Below are 16,919 nucleotides of genomic sequence, written 5' to 3'. Positions count from 1 at the left end.
GACGACCTTGCGTGTCTACTGTGCATACTCGGTACGGCGACAAGAAATTGATTATAATAAACGCAGAGTCGGAAGCTGTCAAGGAACACCATAGTCTCCCTCGCAGCGTTGCGTGACATCCAAAAAACGGCTGCAAGGGAGACTTACACCACCACTACTGTACATGTACATAGCATGTATTATTTGTATACAGTCGGCTTGCCATAACTCGAACTTTCAAGGGAAATCACAAGATATGCCTCTCAAACAAGCAAAGAACCGCTGATTAAATCTTAAAATATCCAACTCTGTTATTAACGTCTTGGTTACCGTATTTGAATTTATCCCTTTACTGCTTGGAGCAGTCAAATGTTTAAGTTAAAAAAAGAAATTCCCAATTTCAGTTTTGTAGAATACTGAAAAAGAATTACTATTATGACAATTTTCGCCGAAAATTTTTCGATTAGCTAGCCACACCAAAAAAATTTCATCCGAAGACTCAAACGTAAAAACCACCTTGTACAGCATAATTAAAGTAATACAGGGAAGTTAACTGTTCAGCAACTTTCAATTGAATTGTCACACCGTAGGATCAATTTTAACCTTAGATCAATTTCGTCTCCAGACTCTCAAAAACTACATTACAAACCTCCTCAATCGACCTTTGAAGTATAACGGTTGAATATTTTTGAAGATGCAAAATTGAGCTAACTGCCGCTTTTTGCAAAACGTCATTGACACATGTACCATACAACCGAAAACTAATTATGTCAAACTTTATTGGATCACATATTGAAAACTGAATGTGCTCAGTTCCTTTGATGTAATTGCGTCGAGTCGCCCGATTTAATTTACTGCTATCTTTGAATTGTTATTACTTTTCTTTTGTTGCCAGAATATAAAAGCGGCGTGTCATCTAAAGGTATTCATTGTTTTATCGTCTAACGGAAGATATCGTCATTAACGCCTTCTATGGATTGTAATTTGCTTGATATAATTCATGGAGTACAAATAAGTGTTTTGTTCAGAACAAGAAGTTTGGAATATTTCGGGTTAAAGACAGCACCGCCACATGAACAACCGGTATCTGGGTGTATAATGTGTTAGTTAGCTAAAACTGAGCTTACATCGACAAACTATTACTATCAAAAGCTGAAACCTTGTGTAGAAGCGTTATGTTTTTAGCTTTTTTTCTGACATTGTACGTGTTTTGTTCATCTGAAGGGAATCAAGGTAAGACTGACTTATAATTTAATATTCTACCAAAGAAATAAATGTCCTCCAAGTTATGATCCCCCTAGGTTATAAGAGACTTCAATGTAGGTAAGAACAGTGTTCCACTTCAATTTGATCATGATGCTATGAAACATCTTTTTTAAAACTTATCGATCGGTATTTTTCCCGACTTTTGAGCGAAGTAGTTCCTATGGATTACGTCCGATGTCTTCATTACGCTTCCTACGAATTAGAGCGGTTTTCACTTGACTGTCGAATTGGGATTGGTTTTGGTTTTGGTTTTGGTTTTACTACGTCCTTTGGTTGGCTAGTGTATTTACTTTGGTTTTGGTTTTACGACAGTCAAGTGAAAACCGCTCTATAGTTAGAATTATTGTAAGGCTGTAAGTTATATGGTAAAATTTAGAGCGGTTTTCACTTGACTGTCGAAAGGGATTGGTTTTGGTTTTGGTTTTGGTTTTGGTTTTACTACGCCCTTTGGTTGGCTAGTGTATTTACTATGGTTTTGGTTTTACGACAGTCAAGTGAAAACCGCTCTATCACTTGAAAGACCTTGCATTGGTATAAACGGGGGTATTCTTAAGTTCAAACCAATATCATGTAAACCGTGTGCCCGCTCCCCACCCCCCCCCCAACCTACAAAAAAAATACAGCCGATTATAAGCCCCCCCCCCCCTCTCTAGCTTTTGTTCCAAATGTTCTGAAATGACCTCGATTTATCAAGACGTTTTGAAGCTCAATGAAAAACCAGTTAAGGCAAAACGTACTTTGATGATTGCTGCTATAGCTGGTTTCGAGGCGCTTTTTCTATTTTTGTTATAAACCCCCTCTGTTATAAGCACCTCCGTTTCTAAGCCCTCCTAAAGCCCCTACGGAGAACTTATAAGCCCTGGGGCCCGTTTCTCGAAAGACCCGGTCACTTTTCGGGCCCGAAATCAAATATTCAAATCGAAATATAAAGAATAAGAGCGCGGGTCCTGGCTAGAAAACTACTCCATTTTGTTTCATGAACTGATAGTTTTGTCCTATTAAATGCAAACTGTTGAAACCTCTATCTTGAATGTAAACAATAACAGCTTTACGGGCCCTTTAATTATCGGGACTTTCGAGAAACGGGCCCCTGGGCTTATTAATTAGCGGTAGTTTACGGTGTGTCAACTTTCTATTTACTAGGTTGTTCACCTTATGACGTTGCGCTGACAGCTTCCCTACCTGACGGAAACTTTCAAGCGTCGTCAGTCCTCGACTCAAATCTTAACCAACCATACATGGCCAAGGTTGGTGGTGATAAAGAGTGGTGCCCCTCGACGGCTTCCGTCTTTGAGTTTATTCAAATCGATTTCTCCTCGCCGTACCGAGTATGTGCAATAGACACGCAAGGCCATCACACGCTGTCTTGGTTCGTGTCTACTTACAGGGTTGCGTATTCTTTAAACGGTTCTTCCTGGGCTGACGTAACGGCGGAGAATAAAAATATTTTGGTGGGTATGCAATTTGAAATGTCCAGTTTTTCTGTTATGCAATAGACGTTTTGTTTTCCCTACATAGAAATCTTCATATTCCAGCAATTTGCTTTGTAAATTACCTTGGACATCTGTGCACTGTTAGACCTATTTTTGTATGGGAAGGTACCAGCCTCGTTCTCGGCGATTTCGGATGTGACGTCACCTTGTCGGGAAAATTCGTCTAGAGAGATAAGAAGTCGTTACGTTAAGTTGCCATGGAAGCAAAATTTCTGGACCTCAACAAAATGGGGTCCTGCAAAAATGACAGGAAAAAATGACATGTTAGACTTTCCTACGCGTGATTGCACTCAGGTACAAAACTATAGTCTATACTTCTCTTCATCGTTCGGCAATGCAAATGGCCGTCTCTTTCAAGAAAGATTACTAAGACCGAGAAATTTTGCTACATGGGGACATGACGTCGCACTTCTCTCTATTGCGCTGGGCTCCAAGTCTCCTCTGCTCGCTTGGATAGCGCAAACTGGCCAGGGGACGAGGCTGGGAAGGTACAGTACAAATCACAGATCCTTAGCGCGCCAAGTTAGTAATTTGAGACTGAGATAACTAAGCCATTCTTATTGACTGTAGATTTTTGCTGGAAATGCTGATGGTGACACTGTGATCAGGAACGCATTGAACGATAGCTCCAGTTTCGTTACCAGGTTCCTACGTATTTATCCTTTGACGTATGGCACCTGGCCGTGTTTGAGGGTAGAGGTGTACGGACGAGGTATTCACTTTATCTTGTAATTCCTTAATGCTTACATTCTCCAACCTAGAGCTCTTCTCTATTACGCATGACAGGACTGCTAAGGACAAGGGCAGCCATAAGATCCACAAAAGGCTCTTGTGACGATATATACTTCTTGCTTTATCGCTTCACTGCAGGAAAATAATGCTCATATCAGTAGCCAATTTCCAAAAACTCTCACTGTCAAAAAGAAGCTGCGTGTAAAATGTTACTCGTGAAAATGAGATTCATTTGCGTGAGAATAAAAAATGATCTTCATATCAATGGTTTCACGCTTAGCCTCGCTTTGAAACAGAGGCTTGGTGCAACTTGGAAAAGGTCTGTCGTTTTAAAGGCTATCTTGAGATTGCGCTCGTTCCCAGGGTCTTTTCCTACTCGTCCCTACAGAGCAAGAGAGGCCGTGAGAACAAGGTTGTCATGAGACTTGGACGGTGTCCTGTCGATTGTACAATGGGTCTGTCTCTCTCCCATAGTGAAATTCGATACCACACCGAGCAAGTCTGAAGTGTAACCTCAGAACAGCCGAAAGGGGGCTTTGTTGTGTTGCACTTGCGTGTACTATATGGTTGATTAGGTTGGTTATGTTGTGGGAATTGCTCATTAGGGAGCTTACGCAAAGACATTTTTGAGCGACGCACATCAACCGTTAGTGAGGCCTCTTTCATTTTATTATTCCTTATTAATGCAACCAAATTTGTATGGCTAAGTGTCTTTACTCTTATAGAGACCATTTGCTGGAAAACTTGGGCAAAACCACTGCCCAAGCATGCAACAAGTCCAAGTTGATGTGAGTCGTTCAAAAATGTCTTTCTTTAAGCTGCCTATTGTCTTTTGTATTGCATCGTTCGGTCATCGCACCATCTGTAACACCGAGAAACTATAATCATATCTAACTGCTAATCGATCCGTTATTCCTTTTCTTGACTTCAGAATTACCATCCCTCGACCCTAGACTCCCTCTCAATAAAACAGTGACGGAGGGAAATTCGTTCACTCTTCACTGTTTGCCCCTGGGAAATACGAACGCTGTTAATGTAACTTGGATAAGGAACAATAGAAGTAATTCCCCATTTGCCGTGTCTGTAAACCTCACGGTCAACGCTACCAGATTTGACGCGGGTGAATACAACTGTTTAGTAACCAACGGAGTGGAGTCTGTTATCTCGTCGACTGCTTATGTGGATGTTCTGTGTAAGTATGTTGCCAACAAACACATGGGGCCTTTTTAAATGTAAATATAACAATAAATTAATGTATTATTCTCTTGCTGCTGATGATTAACCTCTTCCTCGTCTGAGTTTTACTAAATCTCTTCTCCAGTTGGCTTAATCAGTTCAACAGGAAAACATTAACTTGATCTATGTAGTCTAACCTCCCGTAAGCGACCACTCATAACGCTGAGATTTGCAAACAGCTCACTGGAGCTAAGGGAAAACTGAGTTTTGGATTTTTTTTTTTGATAGATGTTCTGACATGAAGGTCCGAACGCAATTATTGCTTCATCTGAATTTTTCAATCATTTTCAAGGAATAATTTCAGGTTATAAAACGTTCAATATGTCTTGTCAGATGCAATTCAGTACATGTATGTTGCTATACGTGTCTTGCGTTACGGATCGTTACGCGTAAATTTTAAAGAAAAATGCACGCGGCCTACTTCACCAGTACGAGAGCACAGAAAACATAAGTACGTACAAATGCTTGTTGTTGTTGATGCTGTTTTTTGTTTTGTTTTGCTTTGCTTTGCAGACCCACCGTCACTAGATTTTAGCTTTCCATATGACCACACGGTCACCGAGGGCAATAATCTCACTCTTCAATGCAAAGTGACAGCTGCCAATCCCACACCAAACATCAAGTGGTACAATGTTTCTGCCACAAAAATGCTGATTTCATACAAGGACAACTTGACGTTTGGACTTATCACCAGATCTCATGCAGGGAGATACCAGTGTGTTGTCGAAAATGGAATCGGGCAACCTGCAGTATCAAGGATAAGTACCGTTGATGTGCAATGTAAGTTGATTCAAATAATGTTACTAAGGTATTGGGTGTCGTCCCTCAGGTTTAGTGATCACTTTAGACCGTTTTGCAATTGCATTAATTAGGTGATATCACTTAAATTTGCTGAATCTGTAAGAACCGACTAGAAAAATTGTGGACCCTAGTTCGCACGTGGTCGTTGTTGAAACGAGACCCCAGATGTTCAATGTTGGACAAAAGCATTTTCCAGCAGTTTGCGCTTTTTTTTCATGAATTTTCGTGATATCGTTTTCTTATCCATGAAATAAGCTATTTATTCGATGGATAACATTATTCATTTTTGGACTGAAAACACCTGAACCTGAAATACCTTTTTAATAAAGGGCGCTTCCTTTTACACTTATATTCACAAAATATTTAAGGACTTTGCTGAGAGAATTGTGAAAACTGGTGATATGAAGTTCAATTCTCCTGAAAACCACATACCCATAAGAGAATTGAGTAGTTGTTGAAAAAATATCATTGTATTCATTACAACTTTTAGAAGAAAATGTGCGCTTACAGCAAGGAACCCAAACGTGCGACCGATTTAGATTTGTTCACATTCTTTAGTAAAGATTTCATCCAATCAGAAGCCAGCTGGAAACTGTCCCCGACTTCTGATTGGTTGATGTCTGCATGAAAGAATGTGAGTTAATTAAACGTGGTCTGCAGGAGGGAGGTGCCGTCTCTAGGGTAAACATTGGTTCACTGATCACTGCCAGTGTGACGTCACGTCATACATCGGTGATTTTCAAAATGGCGGGCACATTTCTTTATCGTTACGTTGCAAAGGATGTCAATTTTCCGAATGTTTGGATTCATCTTTTGCCGTCTTCAATAAGGCAGAGCTTTTTTTTTCTGGTGGTCTCACTTTGGGCTCCTTGCTATAAGACTCTCTTTGAAGATGGGAGATATATGTTGACACTCCTTATACTTCACTTTCAGATCCACCCCTACTCGATACCACATATCCACGTGACCACACAATCACCGAAGGCAGTATTATCACTCTTCAGTGTAAAGTGACAGCTGCCAATCCTCAGCCAAACATCACGTGGTACAGTGTTGCTATAAATAACACAGTTCTATCGTATGGAGTCAACATTACATTTGTGAACATCTCAAGAAATCATACAGGGAAATACTATTGTCTTGTGGACAATGGTATAGAGAAGGTTGTGACGTCACGAGTCAGTACAGTTAATGTGCAGTGTAAGTTAACTGCTTAGAATGTCTTATTTTTTCAAGTCGGGAGTGATAATTTCAGTTAGAATGGGTAATATTCAGAATTTTTATCCTATAACGTTGGAAGACTATCGATCTATGAAAGTAGGAGTGGAATCTTGGCAGTTCGGCTCTTTTTAAGTGACATTGGATTGTCTTTGCCTTTCTGATAAGTCTTCCTCTCTTCTAAGTATGGGAACTTCGGACCAGAATCCGAGAATATTCTTCGTCTCTATCCAAAACTGTCCCTGTTCTTTTTTTTTTTTCAGATATTTCTATTTTAGATATATGGCCTGCGAGGCAGGCCCCGGGAAGTGACGGTCGTAAGAAAGAATGAATCGCACGAGGGAGAAACAAGCCCCATTCTTTCTTGCAAAAGAGCTTCCAACCGCCTGCTACGCAGTCAATTTCAGATATATTCCAGTCTGTGCACTCTGTTTTCGCGTTGATATCGTTAAGACACTTAACGTAACTCACCAATAATCTTTGCCTTCTTTCAGATCCTCCATCACTGCAAACCACGTACCCTCGTGACAACACGGTCGTAGAAGGCAATAACCTTACTCTGCTATGTAAAGTGACGGCTTCCAATCCAAGGCCAAACATCACGTGGCACAGGGTTTCCGCAAACAACACAGTACTATCTTATGGAGCCAACTTCACCTTTTCTAATATCTCAAGACATGATGCTGGAAAGTACTATTGCGTTGCTGATAATGGTATCGGCAAAGCAGTCGTTTCAAGGATCAGCTCAATCGAAGTACATTGTAAGTAGTTTAACTTAAAAGTTCCACTCTCGTCTGTTCAAACATTGGATATCGCTATCCACCGAATAAATTGTTAGTCAGTGGATAAGTATTGCGAAAACCAACTGCGTCATTCACTAGATGGTAATTTATCCAGTGGATAGCGCTTGCCACCTTTTCAACCTATGGGCCTGGTTCTTTCTTTGGTTAGAATATGACACAGTTATAGAGGTGACACACCGTAAAATTCCGAAAATAAGCCCTGTGGCTTATATTTTTCAAAGGCCCTTTTTGAGGGGCTTATTTTTGGAGGGGCTTATATTCGGAGGGGCTTATCTACGGAGGGAAATTTGCGTTTCACAATCGATTGGGCTAACCATATAGTTGGAAGTAAATTTACCGTTTTTGCTTTGTTTCACTTTGTATTTGAGGGCAATTTTCCAAGTACAAGCCCCCGGGGGGCTTATATTTGGAGGGGCGATTTAACGGAGGGTTTTTGCGTTACCGGTTTGGGGGGCTTATATTTGGAGGGGCTTATACATGGAGGGGATTATTTTCGGAATTTTACGGTATGACACAGCTATAGAGCAGATATAGGTAAAATGTTTCTTTGTTCCATTGTTCTCCGCTCTTAGATCCTCCTTTGCTTGATTCCTCATATCCTCGAAATCATACAATCGCCGAAGGTAGAAACCTCACCCTTCTATGTAAAGTGACAGCTGCCAATCCTGAGCCAAACATCACGTGGTACAGTTTTACGTCAAATAACACAGCTCTATCGCATGGAGTCAACTTGACTTTTATTAACACCTCAAGAAATCATGCAGGGAAATATTATTGTGTCGTGGACAATCGAATTTACGGAGCGTTGACGTCAAGTGCCAGTACAGTCGAGGTGCAGTGTGAGTAGTTTTTTTCATATACGTAGACATAGACATAGCGTTTAGCGTCGAACATTTTGTCGATCTATGAAAGTTTGTTTTTGAAGCTTCAGTTTCTTGAGAAACTGTTGGACCGTCTTCTTTTCCGAGGATGACAATGTTCGGGTGGAATCAAGGTTTCACTTCAATCAAATGCGCATCTTTCGCCCCCATGCAAATCTTTGAAAACTGCTACCTACGTCTTTGCTTTAGGTACTTAAAGCCTTGGTTAGAAAACGATTTTGAAGCATAGTATTTTTTGCAAGTAAGCTACTACTATTTTTGTCCAACGCTTACTTACAGATATTCCTTCATCCTGTCTCATCCACTGGCTCTTTCTGAGATTTATCCTGCTACGTTACTTTTAAAACGTCAAACCGCTAATAGATAGTTTGGGTGTAAACCACTTTTGGGTGACTGTGACGTCATCTAAAACTGTTCCAAGATAGCTGCCATCATGGACTGGTTACCATTAAATATAGTTGGCACAGACACGAAAGAGACAGAGCCAAGTGTCTGCATTATAGAGCTGTCCCTATCACCGTAAGAGTAGTAAGGAGTTTGGCATCTTAGAGAAGCCAGCGATAGATTGGTGTCGTCAATATTATGGAACCTGCCCCTTATGAGAGGTTTGGGTTCGGCTGTACTCAATTTTCGTGTGCGACAAAACGATACTTTTTCCGTAGTTTGATTTTAACTACATCTTGTGATTGATTCCGCAGATCCGCCCTTATTGAATGCTAACCATCCTTATGATAACACCGTATTTGAAGGAGAAAACTTAACCCTTCAATGTAAAGTGACAGATGCTAATCCTCAGCCTAACATCACGTGGTACAGAGTTCCCAGAAGTAACACTGCATTATCATATGGAGTCAACTTGACCTTTATAAATGTCTCAAGATATGATGATGGAAAATACTATTGTGCAGTGGAGAATGGCATTGGGAAGATCATATCAAGAACTTCATCTGTTAATGTGCTTCGTAAGTTATAGCGATACGCTTAGGCTAATTATACCTCTATTAGAAGGAAAGAAATATTTCTCAATTTCTGTTTGGCTCAAAATCCCCCGGCTAATTCTTCACATCCAGCTGCCTTTGGCAAAGTTTGAAAGACGATTGCGATATCCGGTAAAATTACGTCAATAGTACTGGATATTGCCCCAAAAACGAACGGCAACTGATAAGCCCTGGGTTGCATCAGCACAGTTTTACAGTTAGAGGCTGAGCAGGAGAAAATGGCTGAAAAGTTTACATGTTTTGCGAAGAAGAAGTAGCCGATTGTCTGCCTAAAAACATAGCAAGAACAACGAGAAAAAAGCTCAACGGGTGACATCTGCTTTTTGAAGAAAAACGTCAAAACTAAACTTCACTTTACATCCTGAATTATCCGAGTAACAGACAAATAGGGACGGGGGGAACTTAACATCGATCTAGGTAAGCAGTATTTTAAAGTAAGAATTATTTTAAAGAAGAATAAAACAGTTATTGGATTTGACTTTCGTATGATCTGAAAAATTATGCAGATCATGGAGGGTGTTATCCGACGAGGCTATTATTCTATGCCTTATCCTCACACTTGATTTTAATTATTCTATCATAAAAAAGATATTTACCACTGATAATACATGTAACGGCATCATTATTTCTATAGATTCACCATCCCTGAACTTTAGCTATCCTCGTAGTCACACAGTTGTCGAAGGAAGTAACCTCCACTTGCACTGCGTTGTAACAGAAGGGAAACCGCGGCCTAACATAACATGGTATAACGCCCGTGCAAATAACTCGGAACTTTCAAATAGCACCAGCTTGTCGTTATTCAACATTTCAAGAGATCAAGCAGGGGAATATTACTGTGTTGGGACAAATGGCATTGGCCCAGTGGCGATTTCACGGATGGGTGTGGTCGATGTACAATGTAAGTAACCAAGTAGCCATCTTAGATTTACATGGAACAAGTCAAGCTGCAAATAGACCGATAAGAAACCTTTCCAATGAGTAGTTTTTGTCTTTGGAGTGTTGTATGTTTCATGCAGGAAGGTAAATAAATCTCCATGTGGTCATGCTAAAGTCTTTCTTACTTCGGATCGCAAGCAGTTTACACGTTTATTGGTTTGTGTGAGGGTGGATTTCCACTGTCGCGTAATTTTTACGTGCGTACGCACGTCAGTTTTGTGGGCGTAAATAAAATAGAGACAAAAGAGAGATTTAGAGTGCCGTTTACGGCAAATGTCAAACTCAAGTCGAGAATTTCTCAAAATAGAAGCCGTTCAGCTAAAAACAGTTGAAAACAATTGTTAGAGACAAAACTAAAGTGAAGCAACTAATTTTGAGGTAGAGAAAATGAACAGTAAAGCGCAAGTTAAGGGACAAATTGGCTACGTGGTACAAATTTACGTTTGCCGTTTTCCCTAAACGTGACTCTAGATCTCTCTAATGACAGGCAGCGTATAAACATAAAAGTTGCGCGAGGTACAACTTTTACGTTTACGCACAGACTTTGACACATTGCCTCTATTTTATTTACACACGTAAAAGTTACGTGACAGTTCAAATTCACCCTAAGGGGTTGGATATTAACATTTAAAACCTAATTATTCCGGAGCGCTAACAGTTTACACCTTCACTGTATTTAACAATTATTCCACGAGTGCGCGTTGGAAATGAGATGGTAGTAAGCCAACGAGGCGCGTAGCGCCGAGTTGGCTATTGTCATCTCATATCCAACAAGCGTGAGTGGAATAATTGTTTTATTAAAAACGCCCACAAAATATCGAGAATTCTTCCCGTCTTTATTTGTAAAAACAACCGATTTTCAGCTTGTTTTTATTTTTGAGCAGACGTGTACAGTTACCATATTTGGAGAGCATGGTATAATGGCTCATATACCATGATGGCTAAGCCAATCAGAGCTCTAGAATCAGATTATCCAATGATTCAGGTTTTACTAAAAGAGGTTAAACAATGACTGATTAAGGCTGTTTGATTCACAGATTCACCATCGTTGATTGGAAGTCATCCCCTCCACAATACTTTAGTCGAAGGAGAGAATCTTACTCTTCAGTGCACAGTGACAGCTTCCAATCCTGAGCCAAACATCACGTGGTACAGAGCTGCTGCAAACGACACTCCACTGTCGTATGGAGTTAACCTGACCTTTATAAATATCTCGAGATCTCATATGGGGAAGTATTATTGCGTTGTCAGTAACGGCGTTGGAAACAGAGCGATTTCCAGGACTGCAACCGTAAATGTGCTGCGTAAGTTTTGAATCCATGGAAAATCAGTATTTGTCAATATTAACTGAACAATCTTGTATCCACACAGATTTGATGTTGCATTGTTACAGAGCGACCTTTACAGTATAGAGGGCTATATTCAGTATATCAATTAAATTTTCTGGTCGTCGTACAAGTATTGCAAGTTTCACTGGAGGTTCTTACTCTTGACAATGGCCTATACTGGTGCTAAAGAAATAGTGTAGTGTACATAGAATAAGGGTTCAATTCCGGTACAAAATGAAGGACTCTACATTAATGGGCCCTTTGCAGCTAGCCATTCACGTGGTACAAAACCGCCGTACTGGAGAGCAGAAAGTGGTACTGGGACAAGACAAACAAAGGAACTTACCATTTAAAATTATATATGCCTTTTGTTTGTCTTGTCCCAGTGCGACTTTTGCTCTCCAGCTTGTTTTGCGGTTTTGTACCACGTGATCATGAATGGCTAGCTGCAAAGAGCCTATTTCAAATCAAACTTATTTTTCATACTCCATTAGCTAAGTGATTTATAAATCGAAACAATTCATTCTCTTTTACAGATCCAGTAATCTTAGATAGGAGCTATCCTCGTAACCATACAGTCATTGAAGGCAGCAACCTCATCTTGCAGTGTGCTGTTACAGCGGCGAATCCTCTACCTAATATAACATGGTATAATGCACGAGCAAGAAATACAGAGATCTCTAACAGTAGCAGATTGAATTTCATAAACATTTCAAGAGACCAATCAGGGCGATATTACTGTGTCGGGACAAACGGCATTGGCCTAGCCGTGATTTCTCGAATGAGTACGATTGATGTACAGTGTAAGTACCATAGCTTTTTTATCAAATTTTTTTTATGCATGCATGCATTTTGCATGCATTCCTCGTTATATCAAAGACCTTTAGATTCGAGGACGACTACGAGTACGAGATTTGACTTGAAGTTTTTTCGCGTCTTCTCAAAATATAGACTTCCCGCAAAGCTTCATTTTACCATTTTTCACTAGAAAAGTTAGCATTGTTATCTTTAGTGAATGAGGTTACGCGCTCCCTCGATCGCAAAAGGATAAAACTTTTAACATCTGATATCTTGTTTTCGCCACCACGACATTCGCGCGAAAACTCGTAGTAGAACGATGACGGCTTTCACGTTTTCCCGCCAAAATGACGCTGGTTCACGCGCGTACACTACTTAGTATTGAGAACATCTCGTACACGTAGTCGTTCTCGTCTTAGAATCTAAAGGTCACTATTAATCGATGTTAGGACCGTGGCAGAGCTAAACATTTCAAATGAGCATTTGAAAAATCGGCCTTTGACGTGTTCTCATTTACTGTCAAAGTATGAGAGTCAATGATGAACTCTGGTAAGTTGGTTCTAACTTTTTAGTTCGAGGACGAAATCCTAAACTGTAATCATTCAAATAAAAGCTACCAGCAGTACTTTCACATGGTACTATTTATTAAGCGTGTCGCTCTACGTTTTGAGCCTGTTTATGAGATGTTATGGTGTGACCCTGTAACTGAAACCTCTTCAGCAATACTTTCATTTAGTACTATTTATTAAGCATGTAGTTCTAAGTTTTGAGTCTGTGGATGAAATCCTATAGTGTGACTATTCAAATGAATCCTCGTTCACAGTACTTTCCAATCGTATTATCTGTTTTTCACCAATTTAGAAATTTTGATGAATTTTGACTTTAACCACCTTTGGCATTGAAATGATATGGTTAAACATGATCCTCTTTTCTTACCCAGATCCACCAATTATCGACCCTGCATTCCCTAAGGATCTTGACACAACTGAAGAGGAATCGGTAACATTGCAATGTATCATAAAAGAAAGCAACCCGCATGCAAACGTTACTTGGATTAAGCTCTCTGATCCTGGAAAGGTGCTTTCACGTGGCCCGGTGTTGAATCTTACCAGCGTCAGGCATGGTGATGAAGGGAAGTACCGCTGTCTAGTAGGTAATGGCGTCGGCGGAAAGATAAAGTCACGCATCGCCAAACTGGAAGTAAAACGTACGTTATCGGCTGTTTAATTTGAATTCTTTGCTTATAATGTTTACTTTTGTGGTTGGAAGGTATCCGCCTCTCCTCATTTAAAATGTACAAATATTGAGAAGCTACAAATAATGGTACCGTTCCCGATCATTATTTCAATTTTAAGTAGATTTTATGGTTAGCTTGACCTGCCCTCACATCATTGGCGTTATGTATCGTGTCTATGCAAAGGCTTTCTTGACGGAACTTTCTCTTTTATTGCAGCTTTAAATAAAGGAAACATAGACGTAGGAGTAAACAGTGCCCAAAAAATGAAGCGTGAGTAGCAAGAATATGGCATACAGACGACTCTCCCTTTAATAACGGATACCTCGGTGAAACGGACACCTATAAGAGTTGGGCCTGCCTTTCATCTTTACTTCCTTTATTAGACTCTCTATAAGACGGACCGCACTTAGACGGGCGTTTAGCCCTTTAAGTCCCAATAGTGCTCAAAATCAATGTTCTCCTAACGATATCCATAGACTGTCATGAGCAAAGTCTATGAGAATTAACAAAATGATCACGAAGAGAAAAATATTTGATCTTTTACCAAATTCTGTCAACTAATTCTTCAAGGAAATGTATGGAGATCAGTTTGGAGAATTTGTATGTGGATACTGGGGCTTAAAGGGTTAGTGACGGTCCAAAGGTGTCTGTCCTTGAGGGAGTTGACAGTAGCCTACTGACACAAGCCTATGGTTATACGGACTCCTGATGCTGACTGGTATTCACAATATCCTTCGTTTGTTTTCTTGCAGGCAGTGGATTGATCATTATACTGTTAAGCACAACGATTGCTATCTTTGTACTCAGTATTCTGATTCTGCTTATTTTCTGTGGATGGATCCATAAAAAAACAGGTTTGTTAATATCCATTTACATGGCATTAAGGATTCCTCCAAGTATCAGAAAATTGTTATAGTTAATAACTTGAGTTGAAAAATTGACCCAAGGAATAACCTACCTTTATGCAAAGAGTTGTAAAAACTACTCCCGTCTTTCGTTTTTATCACTCAGTTGAGAGAGGTGCAGCGTGTGCATGAGCTATATTGTTGTATTACCCAGACGCTTTGTTTACGTTATAATTATTTATTTAACGAGGTACCGGACTGATGTCCTCATCGACTATAAATCACTGCTCAATAGTTGAACTAGAGCAGAATACAAATAGACTGATGGAACTGGATTAAATCTTGAACATTTATTGCTACTCAGAGTTTCATACCTCTTGCGAAGCAATCATCGGACAACTGCCAAAAGTAACGGTTACAATCTAAGATAAAGGGGAAAACAAAACAGTAAATACTAGGCGTGGCGCGTGGCGTATGATGCGTGGTGAGTCATACCGCTAGTTAAGTGACGCTTTCGACATGCTTACACCGTGTTCAGTAGAAATTTCTTTGAGTGTCTGCAACCCGAGATTAGTTCATTTTTGTTGTTCAGGGCATCCATTGCTGGTTTAGAAATTGTTAAATATTTCTCCCACAAGCACAAATTACATTTTTTGGTGACGTTTGTATACGATTTTGCTTGCTTTACTTTGCGCCATTTGATAGTATATTTTACGTTCTTCAATTCTCTGTCAAGCTCCAAATGTATTTGCTGAGTTCCGTTGCATCCTTATTTATTTATATATTTTATATTTTTTTTTACTAATTGCAGGGGTCATCTCAGCTGAAGTACATTCGAAGAATAATCAATCACGACGCATGCTGGACTATGACAACTAAATGTTGCTAAATAAAATCATTGACAGCTACGTAACCTTGCATTATGAAATTGCCCGAATGAAAATTGATGCGCACCTATCATTTTCCAAAAGAGAAGCCCTTGGTATAAGGTTACCGTCAATGAGAAGGAACAAGTCGTTTAAAAAACAACAAAATGTACATGTTTCTCACTCACATGGTCAGCAGCTATGAACAAATTCCTGGAAAAAACATCTTTCCACGACAAACTACACCTTTAAAAACAAAATTCGAATTTTCCCCCAAAACAGTGGACTATCCTTGGAAAATTACAAGTTTTAAACTTCTTCAACTTCTTGTTTTAGTGCCTACAAAGGCGTTTTTTTTCTAGACAATATAGGCGAGGAAAATGTGTTTTACGATATTCTAGAACGAAAAAACGTTTCTCTAAGCTGTAAAAACAAGAAGTTGAAAAAGTCAAAAAATTGACATTTTTCCAACTTTTTATTTTAGCCAATATAGGCCAGAAATATGCGTTTTCCGAAATTCTAGAACGCAAAAAGGTAAAGAGTTTAACCCATGGTTTTGGTCCAAAAATGGCCATTTTTCCAACTTTTTTTTGTTAGCAAATATAAGCCAGGAAAATGTCTTTTACGATATTCTAAAGCAAAAAAAAAAGGCCTTTCTAGCCTATAAAAACAAGAAGTACAAAAAGTCGAAAAACTAACATTTTTCCAAAGGGGTTAACCCATTGTTTTGGTCCAAAAATGGCCATTTTTCCAACTCTTTTTTTTTAGGCAAAATATGCCAGGAAAATGTCTTTTACGACAAGCTAGAACAAAAAAAGGCCTTTCTAAGCTATAAAAACGAGTTCAAAAAGTCGAAAAATTCACATTTTCCAAAGGGGTTAACCCATGCTTTTGGTCCAAAAATGGCCATTTTTCCAACTTTTTCTTTTAGGCAATATATGACAGGAAAATGTCTTTGACGATATTCTAGAACGAAAAAAACCCTTTCTAAGCTATAAAAACAAGAAGTTTAAAAAATCGAAAAATTGACATTTTTCAAAAGGGGTTAACCCATGGTTTTGGTCCAAAAATAACCATTTTACCACCTTTTTTTTTAGGCAATATATGGCAGGAAAATATCTTTGACGATATTCTAGAACGAAAAAAGGCCTTTCTAAGCTATAAAAAAAAGAAGCCTAAAAAGTCGAAAAATTGACATTTTTCTAAAGGCGTTAACCCATGGTTTTTGTCCAAAAGTGGCCATTTTTCCAACTTTTTTTTTAAGGCAATATATGACAGGAAAATGTCTTTTACGATATTCTAGAACAAAAAAAAGACTTTCTAAGCTATAAAACCAAGAAGTTTAAAAAGTCGAAAAATTAATATTTTTCCAAAGGGTTTAACCCATGGTTTTTGTCCAAAAATGGCCATTTCTCCAACTTTTTTTTTTAGGCAATATATGACGGGAAATGTCTTTTACGATATTCTAAAACGCGAAAACGCCTTTCTAATCTATTAAA

The 16,919-nt window shown here is 39.2% G+C and overlaps 1 protein-coding gene across 1 annotated transcript; it reads left to right on the top strand.

The window, feature by feature from the left end:
- The first annotated feature begins 3,921 nt into the window (after positions 1–3,921).
- On the top strand, positions 3,922–15,482 carry LOC140953905 (hemicentin-1-like). Its single transcript, XM_073403280.1, has 14 exons — positions 3,922–3,925; positions 4,402–4,662; positions 5,220–5,486; positions 6,441–6,707; positions 7,220–7,486; positions 8,101–8,367; positions 9,108–9,371; positions 10,042–10,308; positions 11,384–11,650; positions 12,211–12,477; positions 13,413–13,679; positions 13,926–13,979; positions 14,462–14,563; positions 15,366–15,482. Exons 1-14 carry the CDS (start codon positions 3,922–3,924, stop codon positions 15,431–15,433), a joined length of 2,889 nt encoding a protein of 962 aa, XP_073259381.1. The 3' UTR covers positions 15,434–15,482.
- Positions 15,483–16,919: the final 1,437 nt, after the last annotated feature.

Source organism: Porites lutea, chromosome 12 (assembly GCF_958299795.1).
Source record: "Porites lutea chromosome 12, jaPorLute2.1, whole genome shotgun sequence".
Taxonomy (NCBI): domain Eukaryota; kingdom Metazoa; phylum Cnidaria; class Anthozoa; order Scleractinia; family Poritidae; genus Porites; species Porites lutea.
This window is presented reverse-complemented; position numbering and strand designations above follow the sequence as displayed.